At 44.2% G+C, this 16697-nt stretch overlaps 1 protein-coding gene across 7 annotated transcripts in view; it reads left to right on the plus strand.

Moving 5' to 3' along the window:
- The window catches only part of ZFAT (zinc finger and AT-hook domain containing), a 204346-nt gene that overhangs the window by 29834 nt on the left and 157815 nt on the right, over positions 1–16697 (plus strand). For all 7 annotated transcript variants that reach the window (XM_004431048.3, XM_087447423.1, XM_087447421.1 and 4 more), the window contains one exon: positions 6812–6988. In XM_004431048.3, the coding sequence (XP_004431105.1) occupies positions 6812–6988 (177 nt within the window). Of the gene's footprint in view, positions 1–6811; positions 6989–16697 lie in introns of those variants that run through there.

Below are 16697 nucleotides of genomic sequence, written 5' to 3' on the forward strand. Positions count from 1 at the left end.
GGGTGATTTTCCTTGTGTTGAACACGTCATTTTCCCTTTGAATTCTTTTGTTAAGGATGAGTGCACAGTAATTGGACCTAAAAATGCATCCACATGATAGCATCTTCATCAGAATGAGCTGACAACATAATTATGATTATATTTTAGGGTGTAAGATACATTTTTTTGTATTAGTCCACTATAAAAAGTGAAAATAGCTGCTTTGTGGTTATTTTAGCAGATGGACGGTTTTTAGTATTGAGGATGCGGCCTGATCTGACACTTTCTTTGCGTGTGTTGGCATTTGCTGTTAATACACTGCTTTATGAAAGTCTCTAAAGAGTGCACAGTTTCCTGCCAAGTTGGAGGCCTGGGGGCATTCACAGATTATGTTCAAGAGAAGCATCACGCCTCTGCCCTGGCTTCTGCAAAACAGGCTACTCTTCAATACAAGATTGCCTTGTGGGTAGCAAAACCGAGCCTGCCTACTGACACGGCTCAGGGGTGCTTCTGTGGTCCTGTTGGCTGTTGCGTGGCTGTGTTCCTTACCAGTGCTGACCCTGGAAGGGACAGGTGGCACTGCGGAGACCCTGGGCCTGGGTCCGGTAAAGCTGGGTTCTGCCTTGACCCTGCGCTTCCCTGGCTGTGTGGCTGAGGGGAGGTCAGCCTGTCTCAACCTCAGTCCTGCCTCTAGAATGGGGGTAATGAGCCCTGGCTGGCTGGAAGGAGGAGATTGCGTGGGATGAGGTGGAGGGTGGGCTTGAGCCCACGTCTGGTGTGCTGTGGAGTCTGAGTGCCCTTCGCAGGACTGCATGTCCAGCTCTTGGCTGTCTTTCAAGATCAATTTGGGTGCCTCCTCTTAGAAGCCTTCCAAGCACCTTAGCCAGAGATTTCTGCCTTCTCTCCGTGTAGCGTTTCTTATTTGCAGCATGAGTTTCAGCTCACACGTTTGTTGAACACCCGTCACATGCCAGGCTGGGGAGGCAGCCTTGAACAAGATGCTGTCCTTGCCGAAGCAGCTCAGGGCTCATCGTTCAGAACTGTGTCCTGACTGCTCTGTTTAGCTGTTACTTTGCTTGTTAGAAGGTCTAGCAATCTTTGCAATTATTAAAAGTTATATAGGCTCATTGTAGAAAAATATCCAAGCAATAAAAAAACTTTTAACTATCAGGATTTTGGGGTATGTCCTTTCGGCCTGGCTGGCTGTTCTTTCATCCATCCATTCATAAGTAATGCCTATCCATTAGTAACAAAATTATGTATATACTGGGTAGTTGTGTGTCCCACTTTTTAGCATTTAATGTTCATTATGAGGGCCGGCTCCGTGGCTTAGCGGTTAAGTGCGCGCGCTCTGATGCTGGCGGCCCGGGTTCGGATCCCGGGCGCGCCCCGAGGCACCACTTCTCCGTCCAACGCGAGGCCGAGTCCCGCGTACAGCAACTAGAAGGATGTGAACCTGTGACATGCAACTATCTGCTGGGGCTTTGGGGGGAAAAAAATGAATAAATAAAATCTTTAAAAAAAAAAATAAAAAAAAAAAAAAAAAAAAAAAAAAATGTTCATTATGAGCATTTTCCCATGTTATTCAAGATTCTTTGAAAATATGATTTTCAGTGGCTGTGTCCAGTTTCTTTGTGGGGAGGTGTCATGATTTGCCCACAGCAGAGCACATAGGTGGTCTCTGGAACTTGCTACATAAATAGCTCCGTGTTGAGTATCTGTGTGCAATCCTTGTTTGCATTTTGGATGATTATGAAGGCATGGTCTCAAGAAGTAGAACCACTGGGCAGAAATTACGAGCGAGCGTCTTTGAGGCTCTTGGTCCCTTTGCCAGTGGCGGTTAGTATGTGTTCCCAGAGCGCCAGACCCCACGCAGCCTCGTGCACGTTGGCATCACAGCGGGACTTTGTAGGGAGAAGTGGGCTTGGGCTGTGCTGAGAGCCAGGCTCTCTGGAACTTTGCAGCAGGGCTCTGTGGACAAATCAGCTGAGGGAGGCTGCCTCCCAGTCCTGGAGACGTGGAGGCTCGGGAAACACTTGTCCATCTCCTCGGTGACTTTTTACATCCTCCTACAGTGTGTGTTGTCCTGCTGACAAGGCCTCTGATGGTTTTGTGATTTCAGTACAGATGCTGGCCTACCCTCACAGTCTGCATTGCACGGATGGGCCCTCAGTTATGTTACAGTCATCCTAGGTCACGTGTGCTTGTCTCCACCTGTACCCTCGATTATGTGACCGTTGTCCTAGGTCACATGTGCTTGTCTCTGCCTATACCCTCAGTTATCTGACAGTCCTCCTAGGTCACGTGTGCTTGTCTCTGCCTGCACCCTAAGTTATGTGACTGTTGTCCTAGGTCATGTGTGCTTGTCTCTGCCTGTACCCTCAGTTATGTGACCATCGTCCTAGGTCACATGTGCTTGTCTCCGCCTGTACCCTCAGTCATCTGACAGTCCTCCTAGATCACTTGTGCTTGTCTCCGCCTGTACCCTCAATTGTCTGACAGTCCTCCTTGGTCACTTGTGCTTGTCTCTGCCTATACCCTCAGTTATGTGACCATCGTCCTAGGTCACATGTGCTTGCCTCCGCCTGTACCCTCAGTTATCTGACAGTCCTCCTAGGTCACTTTGTGCTTGTCTCCGCCTGTACCCTCAATTGTCTGACAGTCCTCCTTGGTCACTTGTGCTTTTCTCTGCCTGTATCCTCAGTTATGTGGCTGTTGTACTAGGTCACTTTTGCTTGTCTCCGCCTGTACCCTCAGTTATCTGACAGTCCTCCTAGGTCATGTGTGCTTGTCTCCACCTGTACGCTCAGTTATGTGACTGTCGTCCTAGGTCACTTGTGCTTGTCTCCGCCTGTACCCTCAGTTATCTGACAGTGCTCCTAGGTCACATGTGCTTGTCTCTGCCTGTACACTCAGTTATGTGACTGTCGTCCTAGGTCACTTGTGCTTGTCTCCGCTTGTATCCTCAGTTATCTGACAGTCCTCCTAGGTCACGTGTGCTTGTCTCTGCCTGTGCCCTCAGTTATGTGACTGTCGTCCTAGGTCACTTGTGCTTGTCTCCGCCTGTGCCCTCAGTTATGTGACTGTTGTCCTAGGTCACTTGTGCTTGTCTCCACCTGTACCCTCAGTTATCTGACCATCCTCCTAGGTCACGTGTGCTTGTCTCTGCTTGTCTACTCAGTTATGTGACTGTTGTCCTAGGTCACTTGTGTTTGTCTCTGCCTGTGCCCTCAGTTATGTGACTGTCGTCCTAGGTCACTTGTGCTTGTCTCCTCCTGTATCCTCAGTTATCTGACAGTCCTCCTAGGTCACTTGTGCTTGTCTCCACCTGTACCCTCAGTTATCTGACCGTCCTCCTAGGTCATGTGTGCTTGTCTCTGCCTGTCTACTCAGTTATGTGACTGTCGTCCTAGGTCACTTGTGCTTGTCTCTGCCTGTGCCCCAGGAACTCTGGGTCCAGTTCCCCCCTGCCTAACAGAGCTGGACACACAGTGGGCACTTGGGAAACACGTGCTGATTGATAGCAGATGGCCAAGGCCTGCAGCCCGCCCTGTCCTTCAGGTAGTGTGGCAGAGCTGGGAAGTAGTTTACTTACAGCAGCCTCCAACACTTGGTCACACATAGATGCAAAAGTGGTTTTGTTTATTTAGTCTCCAGGCAATGCTTGGTGTGCCTGTGAACTAAGAGACCCCTCTCAGAACTGTTGTAATCCCCAGAAGGTGTGCTCTGTTAAATGTCACAGAATCCCCTTTCTCCTGAAAGCATACCAGAATCAAGAATGCTTATAGGTCTGTTGGGAAATAGTTTCAGGAAGAACCATAAGAAGTGGTTGTTCTGTGATGTGTCTGTCTCGCCCATGAGGTCGTGGCTTCCTCTGTGGCCGGGCCTTGTGCCTGATTCATCTCTATGTCCCCAGTGCCTGTGGTGAGGCCCACCCCATGGCTGCCACTCAGTGGATGCCGAAATGAGCAGGTAGGAAATGGATGAGTGGTTTTGGGATTATGCTCGTCTCAGAAATGATTTTCATTGGCTATAGTGATAAGTATTGTAGCTTTAACTTGGAGGAACTCAGCTCATGGTCTGTAGCCAAACAGCTCGTGTCAGAAGCAGGTGGCAGAGAGTCTGGTCTCTGCTTCCTGCAACTATGACCTGGGCCAGTTGCCTACCCTCTCTCCGCCTCGGTTTCCTCACCTGTGGAATGGGGGTTACAAAGCCCCTTTTGCCTAAATCATAGGCTCGTTGTGGGAGCAGCAGGAAGCACATTGAAAACGACATGGTCTCATATAAAGAAAAAAGTATTGCTGTAATCTCTTCTTGTTTGGGAAGCATTTTGAGTTCCTTAGGAATAAAACATTTCTTGGAAAAAAGTAAAGTATTGATTGACGGTATTCATGAGAGATTTTCATTGACGAAGCAATGTTCTGCTTTGTTAAATTTCTATTTCATGTGTTGTTTGGTGGGAAAGAATTCTCTTAGGTCATTACTTCGCCTGCTTGTTGGTGGAGAGACCCTTTCTCTGAATCCAGAGAGGGACTTGTTTCTGCGACTCCAGTGCCCTGCGGGCTCCTTTCCTCACCGTTGCAATGTCATGTTGGCCTACTGCCTGTTTTTAGTCTCCTCTTTCTGGTAGGAGAGTTGTGCTATAAAGAGAAGGAGAAAAATGGGGTGGGAGAGAGCGGGGGAGTGGAGATCAAGAGAAATTTTTGTTTTGTTTTAAGATAGAAGAAATAATAGCATGTAGAGAGCAGTGGAGAGGGAAGAACTGATGATCTGGAGCAAGAAGCAGAAGACGTCGTTGAGGGGGTGGGAGGGGTTGGGGTTCCGTGCACACAGGCCATTGCGTTGCTCTTTGTCCAGTGGCCTTGCAGGGTGGGGGCTGGGGCAGCAGACTTCTCAGGTGCAGGCACTAAGGGTGCATTGTCTTTAGAGAATTTAAAAGCAATAACAACAATTAAAGGTTGGTCTGTTTTTTATGATCTCCATGAGCTGCCAATTCTAGACAATATCAATGATAAAAATACTGCGTGCACTGGGGTGGACCTCTCCTGCTGATCCCCCACCCCACAAACAGACAGCTTCTGTGCCACTGCTTGTGCCAACCCTCCTACCAACAGGAGTGATGCCGGGTGGATGGGCGAAGGTGCCGGCGGGTTGACGGGTGTGGTGGAGGAAGCTCGTGGAGGGTGTCTTCTGGCTGCTTCAAGTGAAAGAGGAAGCAAGGTCAGCAGCTGAGGGTGAGGATGGCGGTGAGGGGAGAGGAAGAGGTCTGAGATCTTTGTTCACCATCCACAGAGAGCCAGTGGCCTAGAGACCTTGTGTGATTGCTAGGCAGTGTTAAGAGTCCCCGTGAGGCTAGTGATGGTGAGTGTTGGGGACCAGGCAGTGTGGGTGCAGGTTTTCAGCTGTTCAGCTGGCGGGTGAGGGCACGTAGTAGGTGGAGGGTTGGAGTGAGTCAGTGCCTACTGGGTTCCCACTGCAGTGTAGGCACGTTACTTGCATTTCGTATTTAATTCCAGCAACCAAGAGGTTATGACTACCTCTCTAAGGCCACCCAGCTTTACAGCACTTAGGGCCTGGGGTTGGAAGACTAATTTGGGTTTGTCTGGCTTCAAAGCCATTGTCCTTGGGCCGGCCCCGTGGCTTAGCGGTTAAGTGCGTGCTCTGCGCTGCTGGCAGGCTGGGTTCGGATCCTGGGCGCGCACTGATGCACCGCTTCTCCAGCCATGCTGAGGCCGCGTCCCACATAGGGCAACTAGAAGGATGTGGAGCTATGACATACAACTACCTACTGGGGCTTTGGAGGGAAAAAAAAAAAAAAAAAATAAGTAAAATCTTTGGGCCGGCTCCGTGGCTTAGCGGTTAAGTGCGTGCGCTCTGATGCTGGCGGCCCGGGTTCGGATCCCGGGAGCGCCCCGAGGCACCACTTCTCCGTCCAACGCGAGGCCGAGTCCCACATACAGCAACTAGAAGGATGTGAACCTATGACATACAACTATCTACTGGGGCTTTGGGGGGAAAAAAATGAATAAATAAAATCTTTAAAAAAAAAAAAAAAAAAAAAGCCATTGTCCTTTCCGTCATACTACTTCTTCTTTTAGTGTAGATGAAAACAAAACAAAAACAAAAAAACCCCTAGCTTTTAATTGTTATTGGTTCCTAAATTTAGTATTCCTATATGTGCCTATAATTATTTTATCAGACTCCAAAATGAAGGTTTTTGTTTCCGTTATAGCTTCCTGCCTAGTATAATGGGGCGAACATAATGGACTATTAGTAAATATTTGTGAACGGTGATAATGCTTTAAATAGGTATTAAGTGGCTTAAAAAAGCAACAGATTCCCATCCTTCCTGTTCTTAGTTCCTGTGCCAGCCAGTGAAAGGTGTCTTGGCTCTTGAGAAATGCTATTTTGATCAATTTTCCCTTGCACCTAGTTGGAGGGAGTCTAGCTAGAATACTTAATTGCTGCCAGTGCTATTCATCATTTGAGGTTGGATTTAATTTTTCAAGTTCCATGTTCATTTTTTACTTTACCGTGTTGATATTGGAATCGGGGCTGTCGAGTAGATTTGGGTAACAGGATGGTCCGTATTAGAAACTGCTCAGCAGGACTGAGGTTTTAAAATAGTGAAGAAAGAATTTTCTGGCAACTGGGGCCACTTGAAGTTAGAAGTGAGCTGCCTGGCCATGGAAGTGTCCATGAGAGGGACACAGTCTGTTGGAGGCTGGTGACTGCTCAAAAGGGCAGCCTTCAATATTTTTCATTGGCAATTGGAAGTAATCATTGTTTTTGTGAACATGAAATAACATGTTTGGTTTTTTCTTTTTTGCAGAGAACACAGCCATCTTCATGTGTAAATGTTGCAACCTTTTCTCACCAAATCAGTCAGAACTCCTGTCCCACGTTTCTGAGAAGCACACAGAAGAAGGGGTTAATGTTGATGAGATCATCATCCCCCTTAGGCCTCTGAGTACTCCTGAACCCACCAACCCAAGCAAAACCAACGATGGTAAGGGGACTGCAGTGCTGGGTGAGGGCACCATGCCCACAGATGTGCCGGTTGGTGATAATGATGCTGATTTGCTCTCAAATACTTTGAAGCTAGGTTTCTGTTTGGTGGGCGTGGAAACCTAAGAAAGCCAAATTTCCAACACAGAAGTCACCAATAATTGTCTGATTGTAGATCTGCTCAAATAAGGTTGTGTCTTTGGATTCCTTGTACCTGGTCCCTGAGTGTGCTTCTTCAATGCCTGGTGGGTGGGTGGGTGGGTGGGTGGGTGGATGGATGGATGGATGGATGGGTGAATGAATGAATGAATGAAAGGTGGTGGCAGCATCCAACAGTGTAAAAAGCATGAGCTTGCTGTCAGACAAGTGTGGGTTTAACCCACCTCCCTCACCTGCTGGCTGCGTTACCTGAATCAAGTGGTGTTCCTTCTCTAAGCCTCACTTTGCTTACCTGAAAAATGAGGACAGATGTGCCGGTCGCAAGGGGGGCTGTGAGGATTAAGTCAAAGAATGCATATACCTACAGCACCTAGGATGACACCAGGCACAGAGAAGACAATAAAGGGAAGCTGTCATTATAACATACATGATTAATAAGTAAGTATATATAATCTTAGAAACAGCATTTCTGAACTGATCATGTAAGCCAGGAACAAGGATTCAAATTGCAAAGCTTTGATTTGCACAGAATCCTTCAAGTTCACAGTCAATGTGCAAAGTGAGATACATCTTGTCTGTATCTGAGTCCAGATGTCTCCCACTGAATGGTATCAGATGCAGCAGGTGGATGGATTAGAGAAACAGTCCAGGCACTATAATTAGGTCCCCACAGACAAAGAAAATATATAGTGCAGTAGGAACAGCTGCAGACAGACAAGAGTTAGAAAAAGGCCTCCCCTCAAACTATTTTTATATGATGAGGGACAATGGCCAGTCTCCTGTGCAGAAGCACAGTCTGTGGCAGTCAGTGTCCCATTGCAGGATTCATTAGCCACGCTAATGAACCAATTGTTCATTCCTGGAAGTATTCAGACTGGCATTTCTAAACAGGCTGGCTTATTGATCATCTGTCTGACACCGTTAACAAGGAGAGACTCCAGACAAAAAAATGTTCTGGTTAACAAGTCCCTCTGGCCATTCCCAGGGTGCTCAGAGAAATAGGGAGGATTAAGTTGTTGAGAAGTTAGGAGTTCTACTAGTTACTGTCAGTGATAGAAGGTGAAAAACAGAAAATCCAGCACCTGAACTAGTAATGCAAATGAGGAGGAGCGCGGAGTATTTGTATCACTATCACCATAGACTACTATTGGTGGGGTGTCCATGGCCTTCCTTGCCCCATCCCAGGCCTCATGAACAGTTGTGTCCTCTCCCCATTCAGAGGAAGCAGGAGTGAAGGGGGAAGGTACACACAATCACATCTCCACTGATAGTTCACACTGGATACTCTTTGCTTAGGGAAAGGGATAGGGAGCAGGGTCTGTGTCGGGCACTAAGAATATAACAAATAACTCAATTAAAAAATGGGCAAAAGATCTGAGTAGACATTTTTCCAAAGAAGACATACGAATGGCCAACAGGTACATGTGAAGATGCTCAACATCACTAATCATCAGGGAAATGCAAATCAAAACCACAATGAGCTATCACCTCACACCTGTTAGAATGGCAGTCATCAAAACGACAAGAGATAACAAGTGTTGGTGAGGATGTGGAGAAGAGGGAACCCTTGTGTGCTGTTGCTGGGAATGTGAATTGGTACAGCCTCTATGGAAAACAATATGGAGGTTCCTCAAAAATTAAAAAAAGAACTACCATATGATCCAGCAATCCATTTCTGGGCATATATCTGAAGAAAATGAAATCACTGTCTTGAAGAGATATCTGCACTCCCATGTTCATTGCAGTATTATTCACAATAGAAAAGATAGGTATTCATTGATAGATGAATGGATACAGAAAATATGGTATACACACACACACATACACACACAGTGTGTACATTATTCAGGCAAAAGAAGGAAATTCCGCCATTTGCAACATGGCAGTGAAACATTATTCAGGCAACAAAAGAAGGAAATGCTGCCTTTTGCAACATGGATGAACCTGGAGGACATTATGCTAAGTGAGGTAAGCCAGACACAGAAAGACAAACACTGTATGATCTCTCTTATTTGTGGAATCTAAAATAGCCAAATTCATAGAACCAGAGAGTGGAATGGTGGTTGCCAGGGAGTGGTGGAAATGGGACAATGTTGGTCAAAGTGTGCAAACTTTCAGATGAATAAGTTCTGGGGATCTAATGTACAGCGTGGTGATTATAGTTAATAATACTCTATTTTATACTTGAAATTTGCTAAGAGAGTACATCTTAAGTGTTACCACACACAAAAAAATTGTTGCTATGTGAGGTAATGGATGTGTTAATTAACTTGATTGTGGTAAGCATTCACATTGTACATGTATATTAAATCATTGTATACCTTAAAAAATCGTGTGTACTATCTAAATATACACAATTTTTATTTGTCAATCATGCCTCAATAAAGCTGGAAAAAAGAGAATCTGCTTAGTGTCAGGGGCCTCGAAGTTCAGCCACCCCTCCCTGTGCCGCCCAGTCTGGAGTGAGTAAGGCTCATCTTTCATGACCCTATTGGAGGTGCTCTGGTGACAACCGCATTCCCCACGGCCATCTGCCTGCTGAACGGTTAAGATGCCTTGGCTTTCCAAAGAGTGTAGCTTAACAGACAGATGGAACCAAAGCTTTAGTCGAGAACTTTGGATGTTTGTATACTTGCTTCTGGAGTTGAACATCTATAAACTCAGAAAAATGGGTAATCTCTTTAGTAAAATTCATACGGCACATAGAAGTCATGTGGATTAACGTGTAAAGACCTTTGAGAAGGGCTGTTACAAAGCTTTTTTTTTTTTGGGGAGTGAGGAAGATTGGCCCACAGGCAACATCTGTGCCCATCTTCCTCCATCCTGTATGTGGGACGCCGTCACAGCATGGCTTGACGAGCGGTGTGTAGGTCCATGTCCAGAATCCGAACCTCCAAACCCCGGGCCACCGAAGTGGAGTGCATGAACTCAACCACCATGCCACCAGGCTGGCACCTGTTACAAAGCTTTTAATTCTGTTTTTATTCAGCTTTGCTTCCTAAGATTTTCTCACTAAAATGAAATGTGACTAAGATAAAATAATTTGTATTTTTCAATTCATTTATAAATAAATGAATAAATGATAACAAAGTAGATAGAATTTCACATGGAATGGTGTGTGTTGGTGTTTTATAAGGTACGCATGTTCTGACTTCCCCTCTTTCTCTCTTCACCAATGTTAGTGAAGGATAATCAGTATCCACTCATGAGGTCATTCTGAACTCCTCCTCTTCCTAGAGGTCTGCCCTCTTCTTTCTCCCCCACAACCAGCCCACCCTGCCCGTCTCCTCCCTCTGTCACCGATCTCCAGCCACGGTCCGTAGCTCTGCCTGGGAAGCCCCTTGTAGGTGTCTTTGCCTGGCTCACCCATGCATGTTCCTAAGACTCGGCTTGGGGTCGCCTCTAGGAACTCATCCCTCGGCCGGGTGGGTTAGAGGCCCTTCTCTGGGCTCCAGCAACCCCGTGCACGTCTCAGTTCTGTCCCTTCTGGCTGCACTTTCATCCCTGTCCCTTTCTCTTGTCGGGGAACACCCGACCCGAGGAAGGGATTTGGCCTGTTTAACTCATTAGTCCCAGGTCTTGGCACAGGGCCCAGCACACGGTACGTCCCCTTCACGTGTGCCTATTGAACCAATCACCTTTTGTTGTTTGTTTTCTTACTGCTGGCCTTGCTGCCCCTCTGTCTTCCAGAGGATGTCTTTCATCCCACCTGTCACCCCTCATTCGGGAAGCTTCAGTGGGTCTCCTTATCCAAACCAGAGCTCCCCAAACTTACTAGACCTGAGAACCCTTCTGACCAACATAAGCCCTCTTGCTTTCTCTGCCGTGCCCTTGGCAGCATGAATTCACAGGTGGGGCTGTTCCTCCTTGTCTGGTACTGCAGGCCCCACTAATAGCCCAACAGCTTGAAGTTTGCTGAACCGATTCTCTAGGCCCCAGGCCTTTCTTTCTCCTCCTTGCTGTTGCAGGTGAACCCATATGTGTAAAGGTCCCCTTCACTTCTTCAGGCACACTTTGGTGCTTCTCCTGGGCCAGGCACTGTGTGGGCAAACCCATCAAAGCAATTACTTTATTCCTTTATACTTTCTTTTTTTTCAATTACAATGTAATAACAAACTAACTGAATTAGTTTCAATAGTTTGTGTCTTTCTCGGACATTTTCCGTCTCATCATCTTGATGTAAAAAAGTTAATATAAAATGAGGAAGGCAGAGCTCCCTAACTATCCCCCCCAAGTTCCTCATTGGATGATCTTTACAGCCTTGTCAAAAATCAGCTGACCATAGATGTATAGGTGTAATTCTGGATTCTTACTTCTGTTTCATTAATCTATATGTCTGTCCTTATACCAGTAGAATACTGTTTAGATGACTGTAGCTTTGAAATTGGGAAATGTGAGTCCTCCAGCTTTGTTCTTCTTTTTCAAGATTGTTTTGGCTATTCAGGGTCTCTTGCAATTCTATATGATTTTTAGGATCAGTTTGTTTCTTCAAAAAAGGCAGTTAGAATTTTGATAAAGATTGTGTTGAACCTGTAGATCAGTTTGGGGACTATTGCCATCTTAACAATAGTAAGCCTTCCAATCCATGAACATGGGATGTCTTTCCATTTATTCAGGTCTTTAATTTCATTTCAATCCATCAACATGGGCTGTCTTTCCATTTATTCAGGTCTTTAATTTCATTCAGCAATGTTTCATAGTTTTCAGTGTACAAGTCTTATACCTCTTTGGTTACTTTTATTCCTAAGTATTTTATTCTTTTTGTTACTACTATAATGGAAACAATTTTCTTAATTTCATTTTCAGATTGTTCTTTGCTAGTTTATAAATACAACTGTTATTCGTATATTGATCTTGTGTCCTGCAACCTTGCTGAACTTGTTTATTAGATCTAATATTTTTAGTGGATTCTTTAGGAGTCTGTCTACGTAAGATCTTGTCATCTGTAAATAGAGATAATTTTACTTCTTCCTTTCCAATCTAGCTGGCTTTTATTTAATTTTCTTGCCTAATTGCTCTGGCTAGAAACTCCAGGACAGTGTTTAATAGAAGTGATAAGAGTGGCCATCCTTTTCTTGTTCCTGATCTTAAGGACAAAGCATCCAGTCTTAACACAAAGTATGATGTTAGCTGTGGTGTTTTTTTGTAGATGCCCTTTATCAGGTTAAGGAAGTTCTCTTCTATTCTTAGTTTGTTGAGTGTTTTTATCATAAAAGGGTGTTGGATTTTGTCATATGTTTTCTGTGTCTACTAAGATAATCACGTGGTGTTTTTCCCTTCATTCTGTTAATATGGTGTATTACATGGACGGATTTTCATATGTTGAGTCACCCTTGCATTCCTGGGATAAATCCTACTTGTTCATTTTGTATAATCCTTTTAATGTGGTGCTGGATTTCGTTTGCTAGTATTTTGATGAAGATATTTGTATTTATATTCAGAGATATTAGTCTAGGGTCTTTTCTCTGATGTTTTTGTCTGGTTTTAGAATCAGGGTAATAGTGGCCTCATAGAATGAGTTGGGAAATGTTCTCTCCTATTTTTTAGAAGATTTTTAAAGTGTTGGTGTTTATTTGTAAGTGTTTGATAGAATTCACCAGTGAAGCCGTTTAATCCTAGGCTTTTTATTTTTGCTGGGAAGCGTTTTGATTACTTATTCAATCTATTTGCCTGTTATAGACGTATTCGCATTTTTCTATTTCTTCTTGAATTAGTTTCAGTAGTTTGTGTCTTTCTGGGACATTTTCCATCTCATCAAAGTTATCTAATTTGTTGGCATACAATTGTTCGTAGTATTCTCTTAGAATTCTTTTCACTTTTGTAAGATCAATGGTAATGTCTGCTCTTTTATCCTTGATTTTAGTGATTGAGTCTTCTCTCTCTTTTCTTGGCGAGTTTAGCTAAAGGTTTGTCAATTTTGTTTTCTCTTATGTTTTTCTGTATTCTATTTCATCTCTTTCCATTCTAATCTTTATTATTTCTGTTTTTTAATTGCTTTGCATTTAGTTTGCTTCTGTTTTTCTAGTTTCTTAAGTTGGAAGGGTAGGCTATTAATTTGAGATCTTCCTTTTTTATTTAACATAGGCATTTATAGCTATAAATTGCCCTCTAAGCACTGCTTTCACTACATCCCTTAAGTTTTGGTATGTTACACGTTTTTTTTGTTCATCTCAGTATATTTTCTAATTTCCCTTATGACTTATGTGACTCATTAGTTATTTAGGAGTGCCATTTAATTTCCATATGTTTTTGAAGTTTCCAAATTTGTTTATGTTATTTCTAATTTTGGTCCTTTTAAGTTTATTGACTGTTGATTTATGGCCTAACATGTGGTTTGTCCTGGAGAATGTCCCATGTGCACTTTGAAGAATTGGTACTGTGCTGTTGTTGGGTGGTATGTTCGATATATGTGTATTAAGGCTTGTTGGTTTCTAGTGTTATTCAAGTCTTCTATTTCCTTGCCGATGCTCAGGTTTTATAATTGAGGAATAGGTGGCTCAGAGACTGGAAGAGTTAAAACAACATCCTCAAGGCTACCTAATTAGTAAGCAGAAAAGTGGGATTTGGACCCAGCTGGTCTGATGGTATTTGCATGTTCTTGCGGTGCCATGGGTATAATCAAACTCTTACCATGGAGCTGCTTTCATAAATTACTTTCCTTTATTAACTAATTTACTTCTGACCTAAACTCTTCTTGAATACATTTTCTCTTTTTTATTTGTTGTGTAGATTTGAAGATTAGTTACCCATGTTTAATTTGAAAAAGGATTTCTTAAGACTTTAATTAAATTCACACTTTTAATCAGGGAAAATTTCTTCAAAAATCTTTCATTAAGAACTCCAAGTCTTTTTTTTTTCTCTTTGTGCAAGTCCATAAAATTAGAGGCTTGTAGAGGCTTAGTTTCTCTCTAATGATTTCCATTCAGGTTTAACCTTCACAATTCCTTTAAAGTTGAGAGATACTTGAAATGGTTTAATTAAACTTTTAACTGAGTAGTAATTGATTTATTATTTTGGTCTCCCTTTATAACATGAAAGTTCCTAAATCCTCTGGTTTATTTTATAGCCTTTTAATCTTTTTTGCTCATGTAGGAAGTGGTCTATAGAAGAACCTTGTATTTTTCTCCCAATCAACTCTTTGGCTGTGGTCCAAGAAAAAATTGCCAAATGGGCCAAGCTCATTCTCCCTCTCGTTTATATATATGAGTGTGTGTATAAGAGAATGTGTGCATGTGTGTGATTGTGTATGTGGGTAAGTTTGTGTGAGTGATGGGTGAGTGTGTGTGCATGCACGGACATTCGTTCATCCTGATGGAGATGGGATGTTGGACTTACTTGTAAGGAGGAATTTACATGGGTTTCTGAGAGCCTTGTTTTGGCTCTTCATCTTCTTCCCCCTTTCAGACTTTCCCTAGGAGCTCTTCTCTTCTTCTTTTCATGTTTTTCCTCTCTTCCCCTCCCCTTCCCTCCTTCCATTTCTTTATTCAGTAACTGTGCACCTGCTGTATGTCTGGGTGCTGTGCTGGGTGCTGAGAGTAAGGGTGGACCCAGGCACAGTCCTGTTGGGTCTGCCGCTGACTGCTGGATGGCAGTTAGGCAAAGAGGCAATTTCAGCACGGCAGGAAAATGCTTCTCTAGGATTCAGTGTGGGCTGCTAAAGAGGGGGGACACATCGTCTAGTTTGAGGGTGAAAGGAGGCTTCCCAGGGGAGGTTGGCATCTAAGTTTAAATATCTGTGTTGTCTCTTCTGGGCAGTTATCACAAATAAAGTCACTTGGAGTGTATGTGGGCGTGTTGTGCTCGCTGTTCCAGTAACCACTGAAACCTGAGCCCCCTAATCTGCTCTGGTAGGCAGCGTGGGGGTAGTGGAAAGAGCACCTGTCTTCGACTCAGTAGACCCAGGTTTGCATCCTGGAGCTGTCATGTGATTGCCAGGGCTGCAGCTGGCACACATGGTGCTTTTGTGCAGATTACAAAAACGTGCCTCCATTCTGGGCTGATGACTTAGGAACAGGCTTTCTTTCTGGGTGAACAAGCATAGCATGTGCTCAGGGCTGATACAGCCAGCCCCAGACCGCTCAGCGTGGCTCGTGGGGCATGGCCCAGGTGTCGGCCCTCATCACCCTCTGTGGTACCCTTACGGAGGACTCAGCCTGCACCACAGCTGCGGAGGCCCTGCTGGTGGCTAGGTGAATGGCTTTTGTCATCTGTCAAAGGAAGATAAGATATTGGCTTTTTTTTTTTTTTTGTGAGGAAGATCAGCCCTGAGCTAAGATCTGATGCCAATCCTTCTCTCTTTTTTTTTGAACTGAGGAAGATTGGCCCTGAGCTAACATCTGTGCCCATCTTCCTCCATTTTTTATGGGACGCCGCCACAGCATGGCTTGACAAGCGGTGCGTCGATGCACGCCCAGGATCCGAACCTGCGAGCCCCGGGCCGCTGAAGCTGAGTGCGTGCACTTAACTGCCTGCGCCACCAGCCGGCCCCAGCTTTTTTTTTTTTCTTTAACAGATTCTGAGACAAATGCCCGTTAATCGTAATGCCTTAGAGCATGGTAAGTGCATGAGGCACTTAGTGGCTGTCACGATTCTCATCTGTTCTACAGCTCAGGAGTCAGATCACATTGAGGCTTGTAGCTGGGTGACACTATCATCATTTTCCCACAGAACTTAGAGTAGTGGTCAAAATGTGTCATTTCCATGCTCTGATGTTAATTGAACTGACAGAGATGTGGAGTTCACTAACTCTGAGGCAAACAGATCTAGGTTCATATCCTAGCTCTGCCAGTTATTAGTTCTGTGTCTTGGGGCAAATTGATTAATCTTCTTAAGCCTCAGTGTCCTCCTCTGTAGAATGGGAATAATGCTAATGCTTCCCTCCCTGAGATGTACGTGCTCAATAATTATTAGTTGTTGCTGTTATTTAGGTGGCATTTCCACATTTGCTGATAAACCCCGGTGCCTTGCATTACAGGACTGGCTGCAGTCTGTCCTGCAAAGGGGATGCTGCATTCCCCGTAAGCCTGTGAGGCTCCCACTTCCTCATTTCTGATAAATAATTCTTTGTCTCCCTGTTGCTTCCTGGGCTGGATGGAAATAAATGTCAGGGAGATTGACAGAGCCCAACGATGTTAGTGTTTCAGGATTTTCCTAAATTTTTGAGTTGGTGTGACTAGAGATTGAGCTGCGAAGAGAGAGTGCTGGAAGGCTGGCTTCATCCATGGTCTTAGGCATGATGAAATTTGTATGCCCCGAATTCTATATTGGCTTTTTTGGTGTGTGAGATATTTCATAATGAAGATATCAAGGGAAAAGTGAAGTAATGAACAAGAATGCATATACGTCAAGGAATCACATGCTCTAACAGTGGACTGGCTGGGAAGGTAATAGTTTCTTCAGAGAGATAGTCCAAGTCAGAATATTAATGACTATGGCCATCATAATAAACAATTGCCATTTATCAGTCAACTCCTAAGTACTGTGCTCAACATTTTAATGCATTACTTTTACTGATAGTGACTCTATAAAATAGAGGCAGTTTTGTGTTTATT

The sequence above is a fragment of the Ceratotherium simum genome, chromosome 23 (genome assembly GCF_057802395.1).
Source record: "Ceratotherium simum simum isolate JZ-2026a chromosome 23, ASM5780239v1, whole genome shotgun sequence".
Taxonomy (NCBI): Eukaryota; Metazoa; Chordata; class Mammalia; order Perissodactyla; family Rhinocerotidae; genus Ceratotherium; species Ceratotherium simum.